Source organism: Trachurus japonicus, chromosome 19, assembly GCF_045865225.1.
Source record: "Trachurus japonicus isolate A0001 chromosome 19, Traja_1.0".
NCBI lineage: Eukaryota > Metazoa > Chordata > Actinopteri > Carangiformes > Carangidae > Trachurus > Trachurus japonicus.
The window spans coordinates 19,475,307-19,503,008 of record NC_140925.1 but is presented as its reverse complement, the minus strand read 5'-3'; the positions used below and the strand labels follow the sequence as shown (position 1 = coordinate 19,503,008).

The following is a 27,702-nucleotide window of genomic DNA, read 5'->3' as shown; positions in this document are numbered from 1 at the left end:
AGCAGCTCTAACTAAAGATTTAAAAACATAAAATGTCAAACTAGGTGTAACGTTTGTAAGGAAGAATAATAAGACCAAAATCTATGTTATTATTTATTATTATTATGTCCGAATTGTGACAACTGTAATAAAGTTAAAATAGTCTGCCTGCAGTAACAGATAACTTGGTAATTATACTGTTAGTCTGTACAGTGCACGCTTCATAGTTTCTTGTTAATTATTTTATAGTAATGTATCTATATGAAGTTCTTTTATTCTCTAACATGAGTTAATGCCTGCACTGTTGTTTTTCAATAATGACTGGGTTAAGTGTCCTAAGCATTCATTGAGCTGTCTCCATTTGAAAATTAGTTTTACTTTCTCATGATGGGTGCAGATATTTTAATCATCATATTCAAGTCACTGCACCAAAGCATAGTGTTGTTAATAATGATATGTTACAGTATATTACAGCCATAAAGGTAAAAAACAAAACAAAAAAAGCAGTAATTAATTAATTAGCCATTATTTGACCATATCAAAGTTAGTGCACCTGATTAATACCAATAGATCAGAAAACCTTTCTGTTATTGATTATTTTAACAGTGTCAAAAGTTGAGATGAAAGAAGCAACAAAACAGAACAAATACACATTTTCCATTGCAGCTTGATCATTTATTTTAGATTTAGATTATTGAACAGCTGTGTGTGTCTGTTTGTGTGAGTGTGTTTATCCTTGGTTCATCAGAGTAGTATGTGAGCTCAATCCAATTAAACCATCTCATGTGGAGAGAGACCAAACTAAAAAATTTTGGTACAGCAATCCTTAAAACCAAATAAAATGTCCACTGGATTCTTAATCCCACTCTTCAGAAAGGAGATGTACTTTGCAAATTATAATTACAGGCTATCTGCTCTTTTCCAAGATATGAAATCTTTCTGTAGTTTGTTTGTTTTTCTTCCCCAAACTCAGTAACACTGCATCCATCTCCATTCTAAAAACAAATGGCGTGGCCAGCCGACGGCGCGGTTAGCTGTGGGAGTACAGAAGGGGGGGGCATGTAGCTACATTAGTGGCATAGCTGAGCTCTCAATATGAGAAAGCTGACACACTGGACTTGGTCTCTCGTTTCATATTGTTCGTCATAAAAACTGATTCAGTCTTGTTTTCTTCATTGGACAAAATTTTATTCTCCTTCTTCACTCCTTGTTGTCGTTGTTCTTCTCTTTAGCATAGTTGTGTGTAAAGAGAGAGTAGCTGTTTGGGTCGGCTCTAGCAGCGTTTCTCCTCTGGTAACGAGTGGAAGAACTCCATGCATGCTGCCACTGTCGCATTTAGTCCTTTTCTGGCACCAGCTTCAGCACTTTGCCAATGGCGATAGTTTTGCCTGGAGAAGCAGATTAAAAGAGAGAAAAGAGATTAAATAGCAAATGTGCATTTCTTTACATCAGAACTGCGTTAAAAACAACGAAGAGAGGAGCATTGATCTCACCTTCGTCTCGCAGTGTGAATCGTCCCATCTGAGGGAAGTCTTTGAAGGTCTCTAAGCAGATGACTCCTGCTGCCCGGAGCCTGGCGATACACACCTGGTCCTGCTTAACAAAGCGTGGTCGTGTTTTGCTCTTCTCGCCGGTTTTCTTGTCCACCAGACAGATTAAGGCCTGCGGTCAGGATTTAAAGAGGTAAACCATGCTGCAGCCGGGCCAGGGGGCACCAAAGCTTATAGCTACACTAAAAACTACAAATACATGTTTGAGCAACAACACAGACAGTTCACTTACTGTGATTTGCACTTCTTCAATGCAGGTGTGGATGTGAAGGACTGCATTGTAACCAGGACAAATGATTGATTTGTGCTCAATGATGACAATCTGAAAGGAAACGAGCAAGTGAGAATCAGGCAAAACGAAATTATAATCACAGTCAGTATATTTGACTTTGAATAGTGTTCAAACAATGCAAGATACGTTGTGATAAGAATTTCATCAACTCTCTCCCTATTTGCATCATTTGTATTCAAACGTAAGCTGCAAAACTGAACCACAGGCCGTCCCGGATGAATCTGTAAACGTGAGGTGAAGGTCTTTAGTGTCCAGTATTTTGTCTCTGAAGGTCTGAGACAAAATACCTCAGTGCCGCCTCACTCTGTTCCAGCTGGCTTCTGTACACTTGCTCTAAACTCTAAACACTTGACGATAAATCAAATCACCACGAAGCTCTGCATCAAACAGGCTGCTGAACGACTGCCTGCTACACCGACTGTGAATTAACGCCTGGTTTTAAAATGGACTGGTTCGCACAACCATCCCGCCCACAAAGACCCCGCTTGGACAGACCCTCTACCCAACCATTTGTAGCTGTTGCTATGCCAACATGCAGCAGACAGTGGCAGTAGGGCGTTTAGTTGAGTTGAGTTTTATCTGTTGGCACCAAGTTGAACACGAGAGAACAAATTTAGCATGTTGCTGTCAAGATGTTTAATTTAAATTCTCTTCCCACCAACGATGACTCAGCAACACAGATGTACGATGAGAACAGCTGCGCGCCACAACTTTCACCATCTGGCTCTCACCTGTGCATCAAAGGTGCGACCAGAGTGGCAGAGGTTGTCAGGGCTACAGAGGATAAAACCAGGCAGGATCTCTTCCTCCTCGATGCCCTTCAGCCTCAACTTCAGGTTTTCCCCTGGACTTGCATCGTCCGTCTCCACATCATCGCTCAGCAAGCTCAGCACCTCCACAGTGTGCTGAAAGACAGTTTACAATAAACACATTATTTCTGCACTGCAACAGGATGCGTGGCTGTAAAACTGAATCCTTTGGGCTTTAGGGTCGTCTTTTCATCCCGACTGCAGCACATTTAATGTATGAATCAGGCCTTGAAGTTATTTCTAGTAATGGGTTTATTGGTCCCATGTGAGACGAGGCAAAGTCATACAGAGGAGATCTCACCCTGTTTGGCATCATGACCAGCTGCTGAGCTTTACTAATGCATCCAGACTCCAGCTTCCCCAGAATGACTGTGCCCATATCCTGTAAACCACACACACACACACAAGTTGAAAAAAAAATCAGAACAATCCAAATTAAATATCGACCTCCACTTACGTCTTCTTGGCATTATTAATGTCTGCAGAGTGAATACAGGAGCAACTTGGGAGAAACTGGGGAAATAGAATGACTACACAGCTGGAAAAATGACATGAATCCTCACTTTCATTTCAAGTTCAGCTTTTCTTAAATGTAAAAACGTACATTAGTTGTTCCTATGTGTGTTCAAAGAATGACGTCACTGTAACAGTGCTAAGGAATCACCTGATGGTGCCATAGTGCTGATAATACCCTGATGAAGTTGCACATAACTTTTCATTGTTGCAACACCACAAGATTGTGCAATGCATTTCTGTCACTTGACCCATCTGTGTCACATTTACCTAGCAACCAATTTGATTGGTTAAAAAAACTAAAGCTTATTGAAACACCTTGGACACTCTCAGTTTATCTGTACAATGACAGTCAGTGAGAATGTCTCAACTCAGAAAGCCATCACAGTTTAAAGAACAAATATTCTCATAAATAACCTTGTGTTTGTTTTTTGTATGGATTAATTAAACTTGATACTTTCTATCCTGTTAGTTGTTAAGCATTAGAGGCACTGGGAGGTGGATTTTGTTACCTGGCCAGGCTAGCTGTTTCCACCTGCTTCCAATCTTCTAACCGAAAGAAGTTGAGTTGGAGTTGTTATTATTAAAAGAAATTTCCCCTTGGGGATCAATAAAGTATTCTGATTCTGAAAATCTCATCTGCATTTCCTGTCTTAAAATGGCATAAAATTCCTTCAACAAAGAAAGTTGCATCATTGAGGTAAAGTATAAAATCATTCAATTAAGTATTTTACCTTGATTTTGAATTGTCTTTACATCATAATTCCTTAATTACCTTTGTTAATTCAAAATGTTTTAGTGTTATTATGGGCTTTGCCAACACAAAGCACATAATAATCAGGGTAATTGTTTTGTTCACAGATCTATGGCCCTGCTGAAAGCTTGCTGTACAGTATGTCTTGGCAAGGCAGCCATTAGTATGCAGCACCCAGTTAACTGCACCCTAATCCCCTTACATCAGGACAACACCAGTTGGGACTACTTAGTCATATAACTGCTACATAAGGCTCTTACGCAATCACAGCAGGAGAAGTATTTACAGACTCAGACTCCTTAACTTTTTTTTTCTCAGTTTGCTGTTATAGCCTTATGCTAAAACCATTTCATTCATTTTTTTCAACCTCATCAGTACTACATAGCCAAGACGAGGCTGGGGTGAGTGACAGAGCCTGTTCAGACCTGGTGTCTGATACCAAGTGGGATCAGTTCAGGTGTGAACGCAGCAAGACACATGGCATTAATGAGATCCCAGGAGGTCTGGTAAATACACATGTGTCCTACCTGAGTAACAAACACTTGAGGACCAACTACTGTAATGACATCCTCTGCCACAGTGCAATTAGTCCAGACAATTTCACAATGAAGCAGAATTTAAACATTTCAAAAGGATACAACTTTGTTTCACTATAAGTGAAGTGTGTTGTGTTGCTCAACCCGTCTGCACCTGGCTCTCTCTCCCTCATACACACAAGCACAGTGACAACAACCGGTCTGTCTTGGATTGGAAGAAATGTCTGTCTGTCTTTTTAATAGATTTGCTTCAAAAAAGTTTATAGAAGTCTGTTTTTGCTTTCGTCATTTTGGAATACTGAACATGGATGGATCAGAGGAAAACTTAATTAAAGGATTTTGCATAAGGCTGTAACATAACAACATGTGGAAAAGGCTTAGGAAGTCTGAATACTTTCCAAATGCAGTGTAAAAAACAGAAAGACAAGAAGATAAAAAGGAAAATATTTGATTTAAGAAAGGAAGAGCCAATGATTAATGTAGGACGACTGAGAGATAATAACTTAATTCCACTAGTGCTAATCGTATACGTTGAATTGCTTCCAATGTTTAAACAGAGAATCATCGACGCCAAGAAACAGAATTATCTTAAAGAAGAACAACTATAATGACTTGCAGTGTGTGTGTGTGTGTGTGTGTATTGTATGTGTATGTGTGTGTTCTGTATGTGGTGTGCTCTTGGAAAAATAATCCAAGAGGAATGGAAATAACAAACTGTAGAGGGAGCAAAGAAGATTTTGGCAAAGTAAACAAAAACCAGAAAAAATTTGACGCCCACATATCTGCTGAGGACGGTGCGGTGGAGAATACAAGCTGTCACACATTTTTGTTTTCCCGCTTTGCTGAGACACATAATCAACGGCCTCCAGTTGCTCACCTTGTACTTGTCTACAATAGGTAGTCTGACTGGTCCATCGCTGGATCTGGTGAAGTTTGGCAAACTGTCCAGGTGGGAAATAAATGGCATACCCCTGGAAGAAGAAAAGAAATATGATGATCCATCATCAACTTGTGCACTGTTAAAATGTCTGTCAGCGACTGTGTCTTCTTTCCTCCCAACAGTGATTTGTGACGCCATGCGACTTCTTTCAAGTGCACTCAGGCAGATGTTTTTTTTAAATTAAATTTCTGATACAGCCGAGTATAAAGTCTGAAGCAGCAGATGAAAACGTGGAGGCAGCGTTCAGATAGATCCTGACTCCACACAAACCAATACATCAACCAAAACTTGAATGGTTCCAAAAATGATAAAGAACAGAACAACAGAACACAAAGCAAACTAATCTGCTCAGTCTTTATCTGTAAGATCAATGACGTTTGAAGACAATAAGTTATAAATACAGTCTTATTTATGAGTTTTACCACAATGTTTAGGACTTACTAAGTCACTCTAATGAACTTGTTATAAGTGCATGTCAACCAGCCTCACCTCTACTCTGTAATGTTAAAAGAATTATGCCAAAAAACAATCAATGTCTGAGCTGCTCCAGTCTTTCTGTTGAGCCTCTTCATACTCATTTGAACACAAAGCAGCTTTTACAGCTTTATAACATCAAGTGTAACTTGGTGTGTTTCATCACAGCCTGGGCTGACACTGTAATATAAACACACACTTTGTCATCATAAAACAAAGCATAACTGCTCAGGATTACTGCACTGTAAAAATACAGCATCTAACATTTCTCACATGACCCATTCAAACTGACAAGTGGACAATGGACATTTGTTTTGTTTTTTGGAGAAACCCACATGTGATGAGTGCTGGGTCACAGAGCTGACTTACGTGTACCAGGGGCATTCAGGTACAGGGTCCTTGAGGTTGGCACCTGTGAGTCCAGAGCAAGGCATAAAGTGGATGTCCTTCTTGGGGTTGAAGCCCACCTTCTTCAGAAATGGCACCAGCTTCTCCTTACACTCCTCATACCTGCAGCAAGTTCACAAAAAGAAGAGGCATTATTCAACATAGAAAAACCATGTACAAAGATTTCAGAAGACAAATGTTGTTGAAAGCAACTGAATGAAACAGCAACACGACATCAGTCCAAACCAGTTACAACATTGGAGTAGTTCAATATTTTGGCAAGTTGGCCCATTGCCATAATCCCTATACTCATAGCAGTAGGTTCGTTACTTTTAATTGTCGGTGCAAGCTATTTTTAGAACAGCGGAGCAGAGCTGTGAGCTGCTCAGAGCTATGCTATGGAGGCTAATGGGATTTCTTGGTTTCCCTCATCAAACTCATCAAATACACAATCCAACAACTCCAAAACGGTCTGGTGGACAAGTTGTGACCTGCACATTCACCACGCTATGAGATAATAACATAACGTTACGAGACAGAGTTGTTTTCGAGGTAAATTCATGCAAAATAGCTTATGTGCTTATGTTCTATAGGGATTGTGGCAATGGGCCAATTTGCCAAAATGTTGAACTATCCCTTTAAAAAGTCACAAATAAACATGTCAACATTAATCTGCTGTTATTTTTTTATATTTGACCGCTACAGTTTCACCTTTCAAGGCTCCAGTTGACAGTGGGGTCATCCATCTTGTTAATCAGGACAATGAGATGCTTGACTCCTGCTGTTTTAGCCAACATGGCGTGTTCCCGCGTCTGTCCCCCCTTTTCAAAGCCGGTCTCAAACTCGCCCTTTCTCGCTGAAATCACCTGACAGAAAACAATAAGGGGGGACATAGACATAGTTCCACATTTAGTGACGAACACTGAGAAAAAGCAACCTGTCATCTGCAAAGTTATGTACAAATATATAATATAACTGCGTGCTGTACATAGTGTAGCAGTCACTTCTGTGTCCATGTCCATCTCACCAGGACTGCCAGGTCGGCTTGTGACGCTCCACCGATCATGTTGGGGACAAAGCTCTTGTGTCCAGGGGCATCAAGGATGGTGAAATGTTTTTTCTCGGTCTCAAAGTAAGCTCTCCCGACCTCCACCGTCTTCCCCTTGTCTCTCTCCTCCTGGTTTGTGTCCAGAGCCCACGACAGGTACCTGTAACGACCACGTTTATAAAGTGAGGTGATTGTTTCTCAGTTGAAGTGCTTCATGGGGTTTTCGGCATCCGATCGTGAGCAAACAAACCACCGTCCGTCTAAACGACTGTGGCGACTAAAAGCTGCAGCACGACTCAATTACTCCAGCACCTCAAACAGAGGCAGCAGCTGTGTGGGAGAAGTGTGCAGCGCTGCAATTTGCAGAAGACGATGATGACAGCTCTAAAACTACTGCTAAATTTTCCCACAGTATCCCGTGTGAGAGGAGGATGTCTCCGGAGGACAGACATTAAAGATGAGGTGGTGCCTCACATCCCCAAAGATATGGTGCACTTAATACACAGCTGAAAAGCCTGGCGTGGCGTCTGTAGTTTGCTTTTAAGGGGGGAAAAAATCTATTAAAATCATATACCAGATGCTGTGTTGAAAAATCTGATTTTATTTATAGGCCATCTCACTCAGCTCGACTTAAAATTGCTGTTCTGGTGTGGCAACAAATTTATTGCATCACAATCAGCCTCCTCCACATGTGCTTGAATAATCTTCATCTAATTTCAAAGTGCTAATACAATAACAATTTCGAGTCTAAATTTAGAGTTTCTGGAGGCCTCATCAACATATTTTAGAAAGTGTGTTGTAAACCCATTCAAATGTATTAAAGACAATATAACCTCCATAAAAAAAATATCTTCAAAGCATCCTATTTTCAGACAAAATAAAAACTACACTCACCATGTCTCCCTGTTCTTCTCTTTCGCTTCTCTTTCATATTTTTCCAGGGTTCTCTTGTCCACCATTCCAGTTAAGTACCTAACAAGGAAAATAACAAAGTTAAGTGAAATTTGACAAAACAGGCGACCATACAAGTGATGCTGTTTGTTTTGACTTATTTTGAAGTATAAAATCGAAGCTTAACCTGCAAAATAATGTTGTTGTTGATGGCCATAGTGGCATCGGCTACAAATGCATTCAAGATCAGATTTATTGAAATGTATTTCATACAGATTTGAACTTGTCTCCCTAATCACTATGATCGGCTGATGAGACAACAAATCGATGACTCACATTATCTGTCCTCCAATGGTTGATTTGCCAGCATCTGACACATGCAAACAAGAGGAAATCATTTAAGGTTATTAAAACTTTTCATGAATTTCTTCAGATGAAATATTATCCACACATACACGGGACGCACCCACGTGACCGATGAAGACCACGTTCACATGCTCCTTCTTGGGGGCATCTGGTGGTGCCGGGGCCACTTTGGGGACGGGCATCTCTTCCTCTTCCTCCTCCATCATCTCCTCATCCTCCTTTCTGGCAGCGCCCTCCTCACACGCTCCTCCTTCACCCAGTTCCTCCTCTCCTCCACCTCCTCCGCCTCCTCCTGGCTCCTCCTTCTGTTCCCACGTCTCCTCCTCTGTGGTCATGTCTGCCTCCGTGCCTCCATTCTCCACCGGAGCTGGAAAAACACACACACACACACACACATTCACTACACCTACAGACCTGCTACTTCTCTGTAATGTCTGGATGCCACAGACAACTCACAGCTTGGAGGGAGGAGGATCAAAACATAGTTTTTTTGGCTGAGATGAAAACTTGCAGACAGTCCGCGAGTGAATGTTGAGTGATTCTACATCCTGGACGTTATTCAAGCCACATTTCTGCCAGTTTTTTTTCTTCTTTTTGCCACATTTGTACTGACGAGATCCTCTCATGCACATTCAAACACATACAGACACAGAGCTGCTCACTCATTCATCTGCACCTCAGTCACCACGGTTTATCTGAGAGATTATGTTTCTTTTGTGAGTTATGATTGGTAATTATTGCATATTGTGCAGGTCTATGTTTGTCGTGTCACTTCATATAAATCATAGGGAACCAGTCTCAAAAAAACAAATGTTTGACATATAATTTGTACACTAAAATGAAATACACTGCAGTTAAAAAACCAAACATGTCAGAGTCACAGAAATGTTTGTGCTATCTCAACAGCTGCCTCTCTGCTTTCCAACCCTAAGGTCAACTGTTGATTGTGTTCTTGCACGGCTGCAAAGATAACACCAGTGGTGTTTGATTCCCAGGTGCACCGACTACTACTGCCAACTCTACCTTGAAACTACACCAGTAAACTATCACATAATGGCACATGTTCATACACTGAATTCACCCTCACACAAAAAAAAAACTCAGCTGTGTTTCGTCTTCTCGTCCTGTCCACAATGTTCTGCAGAACAAACAAATACAACTCTAAAACAGTAACAAGAGCCCAGTGAAATGTGCTGAGCGCTGCAGAAGAAGTATCTTCCCATGGCAACACACAAATAAGCCTCCAATTTCTGTAACTAAGAAATTATGCAGCCCAGCAGTCATGTACAATGCCTATTTTCTTCTCATGCCTGGTCCTTTATAATCAGCCTGAGAAATTGCTACTGGCAACTCAGAAAGCTGTTTGTGCCCCAACTTTATTATATGCTGTAATTATATTTGTCTTTCAGACATGTTGGGAGAAACTTGAAGGGGTGAGCGTGAGAACAAACATCATCATGAACACATACAGTATATCTGATGATTTAATTTTGTGTCCAGCTACAGCGCTCGGCCTCTCCACCAAAACACAAAAACACCAGCAGGTTTTTGTAACTTGAGTCGAGGCGCACAGCGGTCCAGGCCAGGCCCAAAATTGTGAATGAACCTGACTTAGGCAGCAAAAAAACAAACATTTTTTCTGCAGTGATCAAATACATTCAGTTGCTGTGACACACAGCTGGTCAGGGCCTTGGACATTCAGTACTTGACACATATCGCAGTGTGTGCCAATGGGATGTCTATTTCAGGCATGGACAAGTGAGGTTGCATCATATTTTACGTAGGCCCCTGCACATGGGTTTTTACCAACGCCAGCAGTCTAAATACAGTCCAGCAAGTTACACTGCAAGCAGAGAATCAAAAGTGAGCATGCAAGCTTTCCTGCTCTGCATGGGGTTTGGTGTTAGATTTCAGTTCTGGCAGCACTTAAAATGTGCACACCTGAACCTATACACCTACTTTCATGTGGTATAAAAACAAGAAGCTGCCTTGACAGCCAGGTTTGTAATGTAATAACCTGCACAGGCAGTGTGTGGAGTAAACTGTGGATGCATACCGGCTGTTTCTGCTATCTCCATACTGGCAACTGGATCAGGGGCACCTTAGAGGAGAAAAAACAAAGCATGTCAAAAACTTTCATAAATATTTATTAGACATGGGGTGGTCACGGTTTCACGTCCTGTTATGACAGTTACTGCGTAGTAAGTAAGCTATAGCCCTGTAACGACACATGACTTAACACTGGAGGAGGGGGACTTGTTGATTAGTTAGTGGGAAATGCGATAACTGTGGCAGTGGCTGGACTGAGCGCAGCGAGTTGCAGACAGGAAAAAGGCTCATCTAGCTGGATTAGCAAAGCATGCTAGCAAGTACAGCTAACTTCCCAGCTTGCAGCTGTCTGGCTCTCACCCACCGTCTGTGGCCGGCATCTCCACGGCGCTGGGCTGGAGGAAGCTGGGCACGAACACCGGGGCGTTGACGTTGGGGACAAACGGCTTGGCGTTGACGTTGAGGGCGGCGAAGGCGGTCGGCAGCCCCGCCGCGGCAGCCGGGGCCTCGGCATCCTCCTCCAGCTCCCACGAATCCGGGGCTGTATCTCTCGGGTCCATCGCCGCTTTCTCCGGAGTTGACACGCTCTCCACGACCGAGGAAGGCGGACGGTTTTGGCGGCTCCGTTAAAACGCGTTGAGTTGCTGGTGTGTTTTAGACTCTCAGAAACACGTTTGCTGGAGTCCCCATCGCTTTGTTAAGCCTTTGCTCTACCAAAGCATATGGATCCCGTGTAGCCGACGAGAAGTGGGTGATCAGCCGCTGCTTGTCCCGCTGACACCGCTAGAGGCCAGCACCGGACCTCTGCTGCTGTCACTGTCACGTTACAGCAGTGTGCGTGTGTGTGTGTGTGTGTGTAACTATGATAAATCTAATTTAACACCCATATTAAAAAAGAAACCACAAACTGTAGTCTTACTTTCTTTATATTACAATCTCTGAAACAACAAAGTATATAAATAGAATAAATATCATAGCACCATTGTACAAGATTGACAATATGACTGTGAGAAGTTATATAAAGTTTTAAAATTCAAATACATAAATCCATTGCAAATCCATAACATAACTTTGCACTGACTGAGACAGCGAACTGTGCTAACACCTGTGTCTCCTCCCTCCTTCCTTCACTCCTTGGCATCAGTGACTCCTCCACCAGAGATGGCGAAGGTTGCCTCATTCTCAGGCATGTCGGGACTAGAGCAAATCACAAAGAGATAAATAAGCAGAGCAAAACGTGTTTCAGTGCTGCAGTGAAGTAAACAGACCTTGAGTTCAACCTGTTTTTATTATTCAAATAAAAGCCCAAGTCTGTGTCATTCAGCTCTGAAGTCATGTCTTTGCTCCTCAGACAGAGATTACACAGATTATTCTGACAATTACAATAAAATCCATGTACTATAAACCAGGACTGGCTAGACAGCAGTGAAAGAGACAAAGGTCCTACATTCTGTAACCTTCCTTGAATTCAGACAAAATAATAATATATTTTAAAGTGTTTTGCACACTATGAAATGCCACTAATGTGGTTATTACCTGTCAAATATTTTGGCAATCCTCATCTCTCCTCGTCCCTTCCTCAGGCTGATCCGTGTGGTTGAGGCGTGGGCCAGGATGTGCCCACCAATCGGCTTCTTGGGATCAGCTTGAAATCTTAAATGGAGAAAAATATAAAATATTCTCATCAAATCTTTAAACAGCATTTCTCCAAATGTTAAATTATATTCTAGCACAAAACTGGGTGAATCTGCATCTCTTACGTCATTCCTGCTCCAGGATCAGCTGTCATTTGGTTGGTGACAAACACAGCTACGTTGTACTCTACAGCAAACATAAATGATAGTCAGAAGATACCTCATACCTGGGTAAAATTACTTTTGTCTTGTATGTTTGAGGCCACCACAACTGCACCTTGCAGACATGTGAATAAGTGTTTAATGTTTGTGCTTTTCACATAAATAAAGCTCTCTTTGGTTCAGACCTTCTGAGATCTTCTGCAGCCTGGAGAGCATCTGCGCCAGTTTCTGCTGCCGCTCAGCCAACTCTCCCCGACCAGAGAAGTCTACTCTGAACAGAGCCATGATGGAGTCGATGATCTGGCAGCAGGGACGAACAGACAAGAGTGAGACTCAAAGTTCTGAAGCCAAGAAGTCATCCTACTTTAAGACATCATTCCTGATGTTTAACTCAGTCACAATCTCCCACCACTGCGGGGAATGATTCAGGTAGAGGAAGAGGTACAATCAAAGAAACCATGCACTTGTTTTTAGAGTTTGTTTTTCTCTCACCAATAGTTTAAACACTCCTCCCTCCTCATGGAATTTGGCTGCGACAAAGTCTAACAGCTCCATCTGGTGTTCACCTGAGGAGAGAGCACAAACAAAAGTTTAAAAGAGCATCATAGTTTGATAACATCACAAGGAGACAGTGTGTTAATAAAAAACTGCTCTGGTTTGGTCAAAACACAAATGTAAAAAGGCACATAATCAAATTTTAGTGGTCTAAATTAAGTGTAGTGTCTGTTCCCACTGGTATAGGCCCGGGCATAAAGCACGTTATCCAGCACAGCATCGTGGTCGACGTTGAACCTGTCTGCGATGTCTCTCAGTCTGTCTGGACGACTTAAATGTGACAGGTACAGGTCAAGGATCATGTCAGACGCTGCAGGTACGTTCTCATACATACTTAAGAAGTATTTCTCTTTAACATGTTTGCTGAAGTTAGTTCTGATGCAGACTAAAGTATTTTAACATTCATATTGTCTGTTGAAAATTAAAGCATCATCCACAGTCCACGTCATACTGCAGTGATGTATCGCATAATTGTGAGGATACAAAGTGTTCTCTGTGTCGATGAAGATGACTTTCCCGCCTGAATAGCCGTCCTCACCTGGCATCTGAGCAGAGACTAGACAAAGACACCACAGAGCCTGTTTAATGCAGTTAACTACTTTGGTGCAGGCATTTTGAAAAGGCTCCTCACTCACCACAAAGTGTGTGAGACAGCTGAGTTTTCCCCGTGCGAAACTCTGTGGGATTAAACGATGTAGAGAGTTTAGAGCTAAACGATGAAAACTGAGTCATATTGTATCAGTCTAATCACACACATTATAGACATCTTCTCACCTCCAAAAGCCTCTGTGATGGCCATACTCTCGACACCTCCACCCAAAAGTTTACTGCAAAAATAAAATACATAGTTTGTAACAGGTTTGCTGGTGGTAGGTTGTAAACAGATTGACAGCAAGCAAAACTAGGTTTTTAATTATTATCCACCAAGCAACAGTGTTGAAGGGAAAATGTCAGTGTTTATTGAAATGTTTACAACTCAAGCTGCCAAATAAATGTTATTGATATCTCTACTGGTGCCAAAGAGTTCTGTGAATGCACATGATACAATCAGTTATAGTATGTTAGCCGCAATCCTCAACCTCCATGTTCTCAAAATTAAGAAAAAATCTTAACTCGAATTCCTGACTTCCAGTTGTGATGTGGAAAACCTGCTTCCTCTTCGCGCTGTACTCGAAGGCCGTCAGGAAACCAACGTTCTGTAGTAAAGAGGAAATTACATCACATATTGAATGGTTTTGCTAATCTCATTTCTCCATGATTTCAGTCCAAGGCCACGAGGAGTTACTGGTACAGGTTTAAGAAATCACAAAATAAAATTCTGTTTTACCAGCATTTTCCCTGCAGCTTCTTTGATTTTTTCCACTTTTGCTTCTGACAGGCCCTTGATGTTGCACAGAGCCTTGCGCGTAGTCATCTGGATCCCCTTCACAGTGCAGATACCCACTGTCTTCAGCTTTTTGATGTCTGCCATATTCTGTCGTCACAAGCAAAGAAGGACTGAGAGAGGCTTTGTATCCTGTTTGTGATCACGTTTTTTTAGTGTCCTGGATATGGTTTGTGCACATCAACAGCTTATCCTGGTTTCAGAAATCTAAATAAAACCTTTTTTCAGCTTGTAGATGGAATGAAAACAATATATTCAGGTTATTAAATCTTATAATGGCCGAGATGTGAGAAATCACAAGGATACAAACAACTACATTCTCCTTTTTTAATATAAATACCATATCCTGAAAATAATCAAAGGCCCGAATAAAATTCAAAATCTAAATTCCAATCTGATCTGAAGAGTATATACCGTATCAACCCTGTTTTTTACTCACAATTCCGTGTTTCTGTAGCAGGTCGATGTCTTGGAAGAAGGACTCCTGTTCAGAGAAAAGAAAATTTAAACTTTATTAATTAAGTGAATACAGCATTTTCTTGAAAAACAGATAGTTTAACTTGTAAGTTATTTTAAAGAAAATTATTTCTTCACACTGTGGCCCATGCTATCAGGACTGGATTTGTGCTGTTTTTAGACACTGACAGCAACGTATTCAAACGTTTCACACCTGGGGGGCATTTTCTGGAAATCCTTAGTAAGCAAATATGAGTTGAATAAAAGACTAGCAGGTTTTTCTCACATCATCATCCTGGAAACCGGTGTCATCATCAACAACTTGATCCTCTGCAGCTTTCATTTCCAATGGATTTGGGGCCAAACGCTGAGGATGAAATGTATTTTTAGTCAGAAAGGATCTTCAGCCATGGCCATCACATTTAGCTAACGTTAACCTTTCTAAGCTAGTTAGGCTACATTAGCTGCCAACAGCTCACAAAATAGACAAAGAGACCTAAATATTAAAGTTAACGATTTATCGTCGAATATGTGAACTAGTACGCAACGACAATGACTTACTGGAAGAGAAAATACCTTTTAAAGTTTCGAAATTTGTGGCTCCTTGGTTCTTGAACAAAAACCTTCCTTCGACGACTGGCGGGAAAATCTTACTTTAGATGCGTTCAAGTGCAGCCGGAATTTCAACATTTACAAGTTGAACAAACAAATTTATCTCGATCTCAACTACTTGTTCGTGATCTTTTTTTTTCTACCTTCCTCAAAAATGCCGAGTTTTGTGAGTTTTTTTTTTTAATGTAGCTATATGTATCTGCTCTAAGATAAAATTAAGACGTTCCCATTACAAACGTCAGAGTTGAAACGGAGCTGTGAAGACTACATGAAACACCTTAAATTTTCCAGATTTTCTGTTTGTTCGCTAATCATGATCATTGGTCACATCTGCGTTTTTCTTGTTGCCTTGACAATGGTGTACAGTTGAGCTTCACAGCTGTTTTGAGGCAACATAGGTAGCCTTTTAATTTGTAAATATAAAATAATATAGTTTTTCGTGTGTTGATATATTACATTATAGTGGTATTTCTGGACATTCATTCTAAATTAATTTGTAACTTTATGTGCAGTTGAATAACTTAATGTTCAATGAAAATACACAACCAACATGCTGGAAGAAAACACATGGCTTCTCATTTAATGTGGTTTTTTAATTACAGTCACAGTCATGTTGAACACAAAACAGAGAAGTGGGTTTGCTTACTGATTGGAGGTAACAGACTTGTCACATGGATGGCAACAGAGAAAAGAAGGAAACATTCTCATTCTCTCTCTCTCTGGGTAATATTGAGACTCTTTTTTGACTCTGTTGACAGTCTTTGGACAAAATAATTTTGTATCTCATGTAATAGACATAAAATAACACAATCTTTCAATTGCTGAATGTCATGCCATCTGGTCTTTTTCTGCATTATACAATCTCTTGTTGAAATCCAGATAAATATCATAAACCGTTACCCATGACAAGTTTGAAGTGAGAGGCGTTGCACTTTGACAAACATATATAGCACAATGGTGTGTGTGTGACAAATGAACAGTCATAACTGCACCACATAGAAAAGAGTGTCATTTAGCATGTAGAACTTCAAAAGGCCATTCTGCAGACCACATTCCTGTCAATTAATATCGTGTACAGTATGCTCCACTCGTCATCAGACCCGTCTGTCAGATATCCCATTAAACACAACTCTCCATTTACAAGTGGAACCAGTAAGCACATGACAATGGACAAGAACGGCCAACAAAAGTCTTAACGCTCTTCAGACTGCAAACATTAAAACACACGATTGGTAACTCTTAAGATTTTTTTCCTCTGTTCATCCACCTGTACCTGCTTTCCTCTACATAACACATTATTTATGCTGATATAAGTGTTTATTTTTTAAAATAGAAAAAGAAAGTAGGAGCAGTGCTCCTGGAAATCAGTCTCTGCATGATGTTGGAGTAAGGAGAGACAGTGAGAGAGAAGTTGTAGACGCGCTTCACATCCTCCTCCTCTGATCGCATCAGCCCACCCAGTGTTTGGATTGAGCCTAATTTTGCGTCGTTCGTACACAGCCTTGTTTATTTTAGAATTACTGCAGTTCTTTCTTCTTCCCGGTGGTCTCTCTGTCTCTCCTTGTGAGCGACCCTGCTGTATCGCCGTCAGCAGATCTCAGGCTCATGTTGGCCCCTCCTGTCCCTCACATCTTGCCAGGTGCTGGAGGCATCATGCCCGGCATCCCACCAGACATTCCAGTGTTGGGTCCCAATAAGATCTAGAAGGGAAAGAGGCGATATGATCAGGGCATTTTTCAGTACAAGTTACAATTTGCGATTCACTGCAGGTGAATGACAATTCTCCTGGAGTACCATCCTTGGTTTCTATCAGTCTTTGCTTTACACACATTCACATAAACACTCACTTGTCTCTGCTGCTGTAGCTGCTGCTGCTCCAGCTGTAGCCTTTCTGTCTCAAACACCACAGGCAGCACCAGGATCATGAAGGAGGTAGTACCAACCCAGAGCGCAGAGCGAGAAAAACTAAAACAAAACAACAACCTGCGTTAAGATGTGTGACTCACTAGTTTGAATGAGTAGTCCAGTTTCTTTCTTTTTTAAATATCATTTCTGCGATTAATAACTTTTTTTTTTTTTTACAGTGTATGCAGACAGGAAAAGCAGGGCAGAGAGAGGATAACATGCAGTAAAGACCCTGGGATGTCGAGGTCAGCCTTGACACACTCTACTAATGCACTGCAGGGGCGCTCTCAATTTACATGACTGACCCAGGTTACCATTATGCAAAGTAAAAAGCAATGTGTAACCAGGTAGTGAACAAGACTCAAGAACGCAAAGGTGTCTGTTACGGAGATTAAATCGAGGGATTTGAAGTTAATCTCTTGATCACACACAGTAGTTGGAGAGCCTACATCAACTGATAATGAGACCTACCTGTAAAACTTCTTGATCAATGAGACGGAGCACTGTGCAGAAACCTCTGCAGCTGATCGTACTGTATCAGGAAACATCTCTGTCAGGCCCCACAACCTCTCAGCCAGTGTCTCATCCAGCTGAGGGACACAGACACAAACAACAGACACAAAACGTTACTTCTAAAACACCGCGAGGAGGAAATCAAGTCATTCTAATCATGAATAAGAACAAATAAAACCACATTAATTGATCAACTTGGTAAATAAAGTCTGCCCAGCCTGGTTTGCTAAAGATTGGTTTGACTTGTATTAACACACACATTGGAGATTCTCTCGCTATAGAAGACCTATTATCTGAGGCAGAGGTCTTCAACAGGGTACTGCAGGGGGTCGCAAAATTTTTGGTTGATTAGACAATTTTTTAAAATACTTTTTCGTTTCAACATGTATGATACAAATAAAAGCCTCAATTGGAATAGCTTGTCTGCATGATTATCATGCAATTGACAGACATTGGTATCAGTGAACAGGGTCTGTTTATAAATGGCAGTGGCACAGCCCCCTACTCACTGCACCTGTGTGTTTGACACATGAACACGTGTATTATTTCAATAGCTTAGCAGTGAATGCACAATAACAAGGTATGTTTATACATGTCACTAGGCCTAGTTCAATATAAAACACAGTTATGGGGGTCCCTGCTCCATCTCTCCCATCAGTTTGAGGGTCCCTGGCCTGAACAACGTTGAAGACCCCTGATCTAAGGCAATAACACAGAATCGATTGATACAAAGTTAGATACATATTTATAACTGTAACATCTACTTGCAGCACAGACCACGTTTTACCGGGTTACTCCAAAGCTAGAAGACAGTTTCAGGTAGCCGGCTAATTAGCCCTGGTGCAGCCGTGCTAACTATCCGTGCTACTCAAGAAGAGGACAAAGTACAAACACTCTGACTTTATATCTGAGTGTGTTTTCATTCATATCTGCCAAGTGCCCTTGAATGTGTGTAGATACTTACATCTTCATCTTCATCGTCGTCAATCTCGTCCTCGGGGGGCCGGGTGGACACCGGGCCCGCGGCGGGGGACAGCTCCTCGATCGTGGCCATGTCTCGTGCTCTCCGTGGGGCTGGATCAGCTGCTGCGTGGGGGCGAACAGGTCGCTAGAAATGTGCCACGGTCGGTTTAGTTTAGTGTCGTTTCTGAACACTTCCAGCCGGCTTTCAATGAAGCTAATGCTAAGAGACGTGCATCCGTCTGCCGACAGTCTGAGGTCACAGGCAGAAAACGTGAAGCTCGTCAGGTCGGATGACGTCAGCGGGGCCAGGGGTCAGTCTAGACCTCTGCAGAAAATAACATGCGCCCCCTGTAGGAGGGATTGACCGATAGCAGTCTATAAGGCTGAACATCTTTCTTTTCCTTTCTTTTCTTTATTTCTTTTACCTTTATTTATTCAGGGAGGGTCAACAGAGAGCAAGTTCTCTTTTCCAATGACGTCCTGATTACAAACAATTTATCAATACAATATACATGCAAGGTGTAAACATAAAGCAGTAATACAAAAAACTACAATTTTTAAAAGTACATGTACACTCAGAGTCCATGATAATAGTTTGAAGCGATTAAAGGGAATCAAGGCATCCAGCTGGAGCTGTGACAAAGATTAATCCATCTGAATGGTGCAAAATACTCAAAGGCAATTTTTCCTACCTGAGTCTTAACATTTGGGATATTAAGAGCCAAGGGATTATGAGCCGAGTGGAGTAAGTGAATAACTTAAAAGTAAGCAAGTTTGTTAAATAAACAGGTAGTTTGTGAAGAAAGGCCTTATAAATAAACAGTAAACAGTGCTGTTCTCTTCTCAGAGCCAAGGAAGTATAAAATACCTACATCTCATTTAAAATCCAGAGCCAACTGCAGGATTTCCAAAATTTGTACGGAGCATTGGTTAATCATAACAATGTGGGAGTATTGGTAAAACACTTGCGCATGTAAGAATATTAAAATAACATTTCTGGACCAATAATACATAATCACAATGCGGGACTGGTAGAAAACCAAAACATTGCTTGCCTTGTACATTAATAAAGCAGTTGAATACTTTTACAGTTGTCAGAACAGTGATAAAGCACAAAAGCATAGTGACAGAAAGGTCTAACCTCTCACCTATATTTTAATACAGTATATTCTATTTTTGGAGCGCTTGAGATGACAAACGTTTCCACTGTTTCACCACTAAATGGAGCTGGGTGACAGCCAAGAAATGTGACCCTTCCGAAATATTCATATTTTCCCCTATGGGTTAATGTCAAGTTCAATCAAATGTGGTTTACCAGCCACCCAAGGCACTTAATGAATATATACTGTTGTTCAAAGCGAAAGCATCTGTAAGATTGCAAGTTGCAACTGTAGATAAGGTAAAAATATATTGTGGTCATTTAGTTTATGTAGGCTTAAAATTAAGGTTTTTTTTTTTAATGAACAATTGCTTTTAAGCTTTACATTTTTAACTTAGATAGGGTAGGCTACTGTATAAAAAAACAACAAAAATAAAACATAATGGTCAGATTCCATGTTGCTGTCTCTGGTACAGCAGCTCTATAAATTTCCTTTTTACAGTCTATGACATGGTGCCTAAACTATGGGTTTGGGTATGTGTCTCTGTGTGGAATGTGACACTTTCAGCTTTAGTTATTTGTTGGTATTTTGGGATTGTGCTGGATCTATCAGCTTCCACCACCACAAGGCTCCAAATGCTCACTGGTGTCAGTGCAGGGTGGCTCAGAAACCTCCCTCGGTGTTTTCTTTTTTCCGAAGAAGTTGTTGTTGCTGGGAACCGTGAAGGGGTCTGTCATGGAAAAATTCTGGGATGCAGGGATTCCTTGTTTACATCCTCCCGGAGTACGCCGCGGGGGCGGGGTTTGCTCCGCCCTCATTCTTTAGACCTGACGTCATTGTCGCTTGTGTTTTTTATGAATGAAAGAATCCAACCTCAGAGAGCAGCGGAGTAATTCCGGGAAAAGGCGGACTGACATTTTGTCGCCAGAGTCGCTTCGACCCAGCAGGTAAATGATCTTTTTGTTTCAAAATAATGTAGTTCAGACATTTAGCTGGACTTCGCTTGGCACCGCCGAAGGCTAAAGCACTGGTATCCGCCGGGGACTGGCCAACCAACCAAGGACAAGTGAGCAGGCAGCTGTTTGTTTTAATCTCCCTTAGCTCACCAGAAACCGTTGATGCTAGGTGCTAACAGTTAACATTACTAGCATGTCTGAGATGTTGCGGATTATTTGGCCCCCGCTTTCCACATTTAAGCCTCCATATCCGTCGCATTTGACACTCGGGTGTTGTTCACACTTCCTCGTTTAACCGTATGGTTTAAAACAATTTAAATTGATTATTTAAAGTCCTACTAAAATGGATGTCGAGGGCACTCGTGATGGCTGTTTACTATAGCAGCAGCGCCTTTCCCCCGAGCTGGCCAGCTCCTCTCCCTATAAGGACAAGGGTGGTTTCTGGATGGAGTTGGACGAATATATACAGTTTCCAGCAGTGGTGTGTTGGGTATTGTTGTTATTTAGTCATTAGATGTCACATAGGATCGATACTGGGCTGTTTTAACTTGATAAACTCTGGTAGTAGCCTGCGTTTGGCAGTGCTACGTTCACTTGTTGCGTCCCACTTTACTTAAAAACTACTATGTCCTCTAAAGGGATATTAATAGGAAAGTCCAAACGTGGATATCCTGTTGTTGTTTGGACAGAAACAGAAAGACGTGGTCACGGCTGGTTTTCCGGGTCTGGACACACCGGCAGCCTTGTAGCGGAGCAGAGCAGACGGTTATTGCTGAATCACCCTGACTTAACGAAACGGCGGTCTCATGGCTCCACAGCCAGAGTCCGCCGGCTGCTCCACCGACACCACGGCCACTGCCACTGCCACCTCCACTTCCCACGCGTTTCGGGAAAAGAAATTTATGGCTAGCAAACTATAGACTATTATAACAACCGCCCTTGGAGTCCGTAAATGGAGCAACACCTACTGTAAACGAGTTGTAGGCCTAATGTGTAGTTAGGGCTCGTTTTACTGTCATGGAGTTCAGTTGGAGTTGAGTGTAGGTTTGTGGTGTAGCTAACTGTAACTGGAGTTGACCCCCTTTCAAAATATGAAGCACCTATTAGAGGAAATATGACTTAGTAGGTTAAATGACTCCCTTGTCTGCATGGTGCAGTTTCCTGGGAGTACAGTTTGTTATCTGAAGTATTGCTGGCCTCAGCAGAACAAATCAAATCTTGTCTTTATGGCCACTCCAGATGTAGGTTACTGTGTCTACACATGCTTTCATATCCCCCAGGTTTTACTGTTTTTGAGGCAATAAACAAAAGGTTATAAAAGCAGACCTTCCTTATGACACACCAACTCATGCTAACAGTTAAAACTGTTACCTAATGAGTACACGTGTAATAACCTTTTATAATTGGGCGTCATAAATGTGTTGCAATCCAGTATATTAGAAGAAAAAGGTTTCTTAAGATCTAAGATTACAACAACAACAACAACAACAACAACAACATTGAACTTTCACACATGGGTTTGAAAACAAACTGCATGCCTCCATCTTCAAAAGCCATGCTGTTGAAAGATTTACAGGAGTAAAGAGGCCTGAGAAGAAGATGTGAAAGATCTTAAATATATAGCAAAAACCTGTAATCAAGAAGTGGTAAAAATGTAGCTGTCGCATGACGGTGTCTATATCAGTGTGTTTCTCTAAGAGAAATGACAGTGTGAAGGCTTAGATCATCACACAACAAGCTGCCAAAAGCTCAACAGCAACCACAGGCTCGTATTCTGTCACAGTGTGCATGTGGTATGATGCAGACTAGTTAATTTTTTTTTTTTTTTTTACAAATGTGTTTTTTTTTTTTACACTTTTACTATTCTGGCATCTTGTGTGACACATTGAAAGCACACACAGAAAAGAAAATCCAGTGTTGCGCTGTGAATATGAAAGTGAACACATTCACTCTCTGTGTGGGAAAACACCCTGTGGTTTGGCGACGTCGAGGTTAAGCTAGTTTGGTCTTAATTGAATATTGATATGAGGAGCTGTCTTAGCTCTGCAGCCGGCACAGTGTGTATAGCGTCACATCTTTTTTGCTGAGGGGCTTTTCCTGTGTGCTGTGAAGTCTGTTCAGGGTGGAGGTGAAATGAATGGAGCAGAAACAGCCTCAGGTTGAAGTACAGAGTCGTTTTTTTTTTAAATTTATTTTTATCAACATGACAGTGATCTGAATTCTTCAGCCAAATCAACCAAGAAGTGAAGGGGGGAAAAACCATTCAAGTTGGACTTTAATCCCACACAACAGCATTTGTGAACTGACCTTAAGAGGAGTACAGGAAGTCCCCATGCCGTCTTTGTGAACTGCTCACTGAGAAGAATGGGAGAAAATTTCCAAATACAGTAGTGTGAAGGCAGCACAGACTCAGACAAACACAGCTTGTTACTGGTAGAGGCAATCTGAGAGTGTGTAACCTCTGCCAGTCACTGTGTGCTTACCAGCTTTTAACATAAAGTTAGAAATCAACAGTAATGGCAATTAACTTAAGCCCATTATCCTTTTTTTGTTTTGAAGCACATCACCTCAAAACGATGAAATGTATACAACCCCCCTTTTTAAAGTTTAACAGAGAAAGGAAATAGCTGCCTGCCCTTAGTTAGACTTTTTCACAATGAATGCTTTGAACCGTTGGTATTAGGTTGACAAGAGGAAGTATTGAGGGGATTGGTTAGGACACCTGCTTTGAGCAACCAAAGAGCAGACACATGATAACTTCCTCCTCACTATTCCAGCTAAGAGAAAAAGGCATGTTGCTTTCAAAACCTCCTCTTCCTTTCATATCTGGCCGCAGAGTTTAATGAGAGAGCGCATTTGGAGAAGCATGAACGATCTGCGGGTTCTCCTTTTCTTTATCGTGCATGACTGGCTGTCTTGTGAGCGGATGGTAAATGTCAGGCCAGATATGAACCAAAAAACAGCATGATGTCCCGAGTCACATGTATTAATGTACCTTTTTTTGTGTATGTGTGTCCTGTTTCTGTTTTTCCAGAGTGTTTGTATCTGTGTTGACTGGTGCTTGGGGGGGAAAAATTGAAGACAGTTGGATCATGGCGACAGAAAGAAACAGCAAAGCCCTGAAGGTAACACACAGCCAGAAATAAAACTCAGTTTTATTATTTCAAGAAGAGTGAGTCATGTTTGTAGCCTCAGGCTATTTTTAAGAGCAAAAAAGGCAATGTTAAAGAGAGGTTTAACTCTGCAGTTCAGTTGTTCCTCAATGTCATTTGTTGACGTTTTTCTTTTAACTCCTCCTCCTTCCATCTTTTCATCCAACCTCTCTCTCCTCTCCCTCCTCACTCTTATCTTCAGGTGAAGCAGGAATGCGGCGAGAACGTGCCCTTCCTCTCGGACAGCGAGCTCATGTCCCTCTCGGTCCGGGAGCTGAACCTCCACCTGCGCGGCCTGTCGCGCGACGAGATCCAGAAGCTGAAGCAGCGCCGGCGCACCTTGAAGAACCGGGGATACGCCGCCAGCTGCCGGGTCAAACGGGTCTCCCAGCGCGAGGCCCTGGAGCAGCAGAAGATGGAGCTGCAGAGGGAGGTGGATCGGCTAGGCGCAGAGAACGCCGGCATGAGGAAAGAGCTGGAGGGGCTGGGCGCGCGCCTGGCCGCCCTGCAGAGATTCGCCCGGGGGCTGGAAGCCGGAGGAGGCAACCTGCTGGCCACGGCCCCCCGCCTCAACACCGCCTCAGTCATCACCATCGTCAAGAGCCCGCCACAGCCTCAGCCACAGAGAGAACAGGAGCCATCCTAGGAGGAGGAGCTGCTGGAACCAGACTAGGGGGGGGAGGGGGACGCACAACCTGCAATGCAAACACACACACACACTCACACATACCATACACACACGTGCTGGAGAACAGGAAGACGAGTGGAAGAATTAGTAGGAAAATACTAAACGTTTTGTTTGCTTCACGCCTCATTCACATTATGATATGCACGAGTCATTTGGTCCTGTGTGACACGGAGAACTGTGTAATGTCACCGGACACACAACAGCTTACGCTTAGTTTTCCAAAGTAAGAGCCAGGAACAGTTGAAAAATCATCTTAGGACTAGTGGAGGTGTCCTCTACTTGATGCTATTTTTATATATAACGCTGCAGCTCGGTCGACTGAAAACGACTGAAGTGTGTTTGTTTAGAGAATCCTCAAAGTTCAGAACAACGCTACAGGTGTAATGTGAACGAGGCGCTGAGCACTGATGCACACACACACTTACACACACAAACACACACATGCACAAAAAAAAAAAAGAAAACCCTCGCACTCATTTCCCCAACCGCACTGGGTGTAGACGTTGACTAACTGGACTCTGACTGAAGCCAGACCAACCCAAACCACAGTTACTGTACATCTCTCCACCGCGCAAACCAATCCAGATCGTGCCACCGAAACACCAGGGCTTCTCCTCCTCCGCTGCAGTTTATGGCACCTGACCAACAGCAAAAAAAAAAAAAAGATGGAGGGGGGTGCGGGGCCTGACATATAGAACGTGTCGCCTGCATTCCCCGGTACAAGCTGTAGTCTGAAGTTACAACCGTGTCCTCTAACCAGCCTGTGGTTGTATGTTTCTGCTACAAAGTATCCCAAAGTATGAATCACTTAAGTCATTAATGCAGAGTTTCTCAAGCTTGGTGTCACTTGATATCCATGTGGGGGGGGCGGGGGATGATGGGAGACTAATATATTGACATTTTGGGGGTTAAAGGAGAGTTTCTGTCTGATCCTGAGCTTCCTTTTGTTTTCTTGAAAATAAAACACAGCACTCGTTCTGCTTTGGGTCACGAGGATTTTGGAGGCAAGGCTCGTCACACTGTTGAGAAACACTGTATTCATGAATCATGAGTTTCCTTTTTGAAAACTGCTCTTTCATTCATATTTCTCAGTTTTGGGATTCACCAGTCACTCCTCCTCCTCCCCCTTCACCGGTTTTCCCCCCCTTCACTCTTCATGTGATGAGAAACTGCTTATGTTCACATTTCCCACATTAACGCAGTGCCTTCGGTGTCTGTAGGAGCTACAAGAATGCAAATGTCAGAGGATAAAGGGTGAAAAAAAACCAGACTGTAATCTCTCCTTCTCGCCCCGTTCATGACCGCACATTTCCTCCTTTCGTTATGATTCCTCCTTGATTCTCCTACTTTTTTCTGAACCATAATCCCACATCACTCATTTCACAATCCCTACTGTGCAGTAACTTCGCTACAGTCTGCTGTGGCTTCCTTTTTTTTTTTTTCTCATATCTGGTGGACTCCCAACAACAGATGTTGGTCATTTTGCCAAAAACGTGTCAAAGCGGAGTCGCATCTGGTAGGAATTACGCTGAAAATCGATGCAAAATCCTCTGCATACATTCCCGTTTTTTTTTGTTTGTGTTTCTTATTTGTTATGTTTGTATGTGCCGTTGAGAGACGAAAATGTTGAGTGACATTTATCAGAGATATATTCTATATTTTATTTGTATTTAAAGGTAGATATTATGAAAAGACAAGCTAACGAGTGCTGTGATGTTCTATCTGTTTTCAGAAGTACTTACTTATGACTAGTCTGGGATATTCTCATGTCTAATTGTGTTGTGTGGCAACTATTATTACTTTACAAAATGTTAATTATTAGCTATGTAGAGATATGCTCAAAGCCAATGGCCATATTGCTGTATGATGATTTTTTCTGTGTGTGTGTTTTTTGCTATGTTTGTACCGGCTTATCATAGTGGATTCTTGGAGGGATATTATTTTTCTACGATGGTTCGTATGTTATATGCGTGAGAAAAAAAAACTTTAAGGTCACTTCTGAATTGGCTGGGGGAAAGAAATGCAGGGTGTTATAGGAAAACATGAATGGGAAAAAAATGTGGAGGCTAAGATGGAGATGAGGAGGGAGAAGAAGAAGAGGGTGGAGCTGGTTGAGAGGAAGATGGAGAAAGAAAGTAGGGCAGGCGGACTGGGAAGGAAGGTGGGAAAAGGCGGTGTTGTATTCACTTGAAAAGCTCCATCGGTCTCAGGCCTGTTTGAGTGTGTCGGCTCAACCAGGCCTGGATCTCATGGAGTCTAGGCCACTGAATAGTGCTAGCAATATCATTTATAAGCAGGTATTGTAACACATTAGACTGTGTTGACAAATAACTCCTTAAGATATAAGGCATATATTTAGCTATATGAATATCAGTGTGGCAAAGCATTTATTCTCAATATTTTAACGTCTCACATCTGTCAAAATTGTGCTGGATGTTTTGTAATACTTGCAAAACAAAAATGGTCTTTGTATTTATTACTTGTATTTTTTCTATTGTGAAAATTTAAGTACATTGTCTATTTTAAATATTAATTATAATAAATGTTGTACATATTGTACATAAAATGGTGCGTTTTGTGATTGTCAGACCAGAGTGGGAGAGCGCATGCGCGCGCGCGTGTGCTACAAAAAGGAAGTGGATCTGCAGGATGTGTTGCACAAGTTATCGCTCCAGATCATGAGATAAACTCAAGGTTAAAGTATAAATGGTGCCGTTTGTGACCAAAGATGACACAAAGTGAGAAAAAGGCTGCTGATAACATACAACATCTACTGATAGCAAAATATCTAATTCTTATAGAGGCAGAATTTGCTGACTCGTGTCTGTGAGTCAAGAGTTCAGCTTTGTTTCAGCTAAATACAGTTTTAATCTTTCAATTTGTCAGGCACAGCACCAACAACATTAGTGGTCTCCAAAATCCTCTCGGCAACATATTACCTTGGCTACCAGCTCACTGTGTTTTGTTGAGAGCTTTTATTTAGTCTTATGACATTAAGATATTGATATATTGGCTTCTGGCACAACATACAGTA

The 27,702-nt window shown here is 41.8% G+C and overlaps 4 protein-coding genes across 6 annotated transcripts; 1 reads left to right on the top strand and 3 right to left on the bottom strand.

The window, feature by feature from the left end:
* Positions 1-632: 632 nt before the first annotated feature.
* Positions 633-11,345, bottom strand: gspt1 (G1 to S phase transition 1). The gene is made up of 14 exons (XM_085761308.1): positions 10,953-11,345; positions 10,596-10,640; positions 8,640-8,906; positions 8,510-8,543; positions 8,177-8,254; positions 7,262-7,442; positions 6,946-7,100; positions 6,217-6,357; positions 5,311-5,404; positions 2,932-3,012; positions 2,553-2,726; positions 1,762-1,851; positions 1,473-1,641; positions 633-1,367 (listed from the first exon to the last, which is right to left on the bottom strand). The coding sequence occupies exons 1-14, from the start codon at positions 11,146-11,148 to the stop codon at positions 1,315-1,317; spliced, it is 1,758 nt and encodes a 585-aa protein (XP_085617434.1). The 5' UTR covers positions 11,149-11,345; the 3' UTR covers positions 633-1,314.
* A 151-nt stretch (positions 11,346-11,496) lies between these two features.
* dmc1 (DNA meiotic recombinase 1) lies at positions 11,497-15,666 on the bottom strand. Of its 2 annotated transcripts, XM_085761309.1 has the most exons (15): positions 15,629-15,666; positions 15,356-15,415; positions 15,066-15,146; positions 14,763-14,807; positions 14,267-14,413; positions 14,053-14,135; positions 13,714-13,766; positions 13,575-13,616; positions 13,423-13,495; positions 13,118-13,209; positions 12,877-12,950; positions 12,570-12,684; positions 12,349-12,409; positions 12,125-12,241; positions 11,497-11,785 (listed from the first exon to the last, which is right to left on the bottom strand). In XM_085761309.1, the coding sequence occupies exons 3-15, from the start codon at positions 15,120-15,122 to the stop codon at positions 11,716-11,718; spliced, it is 1,029 nt and encodes a 342-aa protein (XP_085617435.1). In that variant the 5' UTR covers positions 15,123-15,146; positions 15,356-15,415; positions 15,629-15,666; the 3' UTR covers positions 11,497-11,715. The 2 variants fall into 2 exon arrangements, with proteins under 2 accessions (XP_085617435.1, XP_085617436.1); XM_085761310.1 differs by lacking the exon at positions 15,629-15,666 and having other exon boundaries at positions 15,341-15,421.
* Positions 15,667-16,896: 1,230 nt separating this feature from the next.
* On the bottom strand, positions 16,897-19,045 carry tomm22 (translocase of outer mitochondrial membrane 22 homolog (yeast)). The gene is made up of 4 exons (XM_085761307.1): positions 18,774-19,045; positions 17,768-17,886; positions 17,239-17,356; positions 16,897-17,091 (listed from the first exon to the last, which is right to left on the bottom strand). The coding sequence occupies exons 1-4, from the start codon at positions 18,861-18,863 to the stop codon at positions 17,017-17,019; spliced, it is 402 nt and encodes a 133-aa protein (XP_085617433.1). The 5' UTR covers positions 18,864-19,045; the 3' UTR covers positions 16,897-17,016.
* Positions 19,046-20,581: 1,536 nt separating this feature from the next.
* maff (MAF bZIP transcription factor F) lies at positions 20,582-27,234 on the top strand. 2 transcript variants are annotated; one of them, XM_085761305.1, is made up of 3 exons: positions 20,582-20,819; positions 23,863-23,953; positions 24,183-27,234. In XM_085761305.1, the coding sequence occupies exons 1-3, from the start codon at positions 20,731-20,733 to the stop codon at positions 24,624-24,626; spliced, it is 624 nt and encodes a 207-aa protein (XP_085617431.1). In that variant the 5' UTR covers positions 20,582-20,730; the 3' UTR covers positions 24,627-27,234. The 2 variants fall into 2 exon arrangements, with proteins under 2 accessions (XP_085617431.1, XP_085617432.1); XM_085761306.1 differs by having other exon boundaries at positions 20,749-20,938.
* Positions 27,235-27,702: the final 468 nt, after the last annotated feature.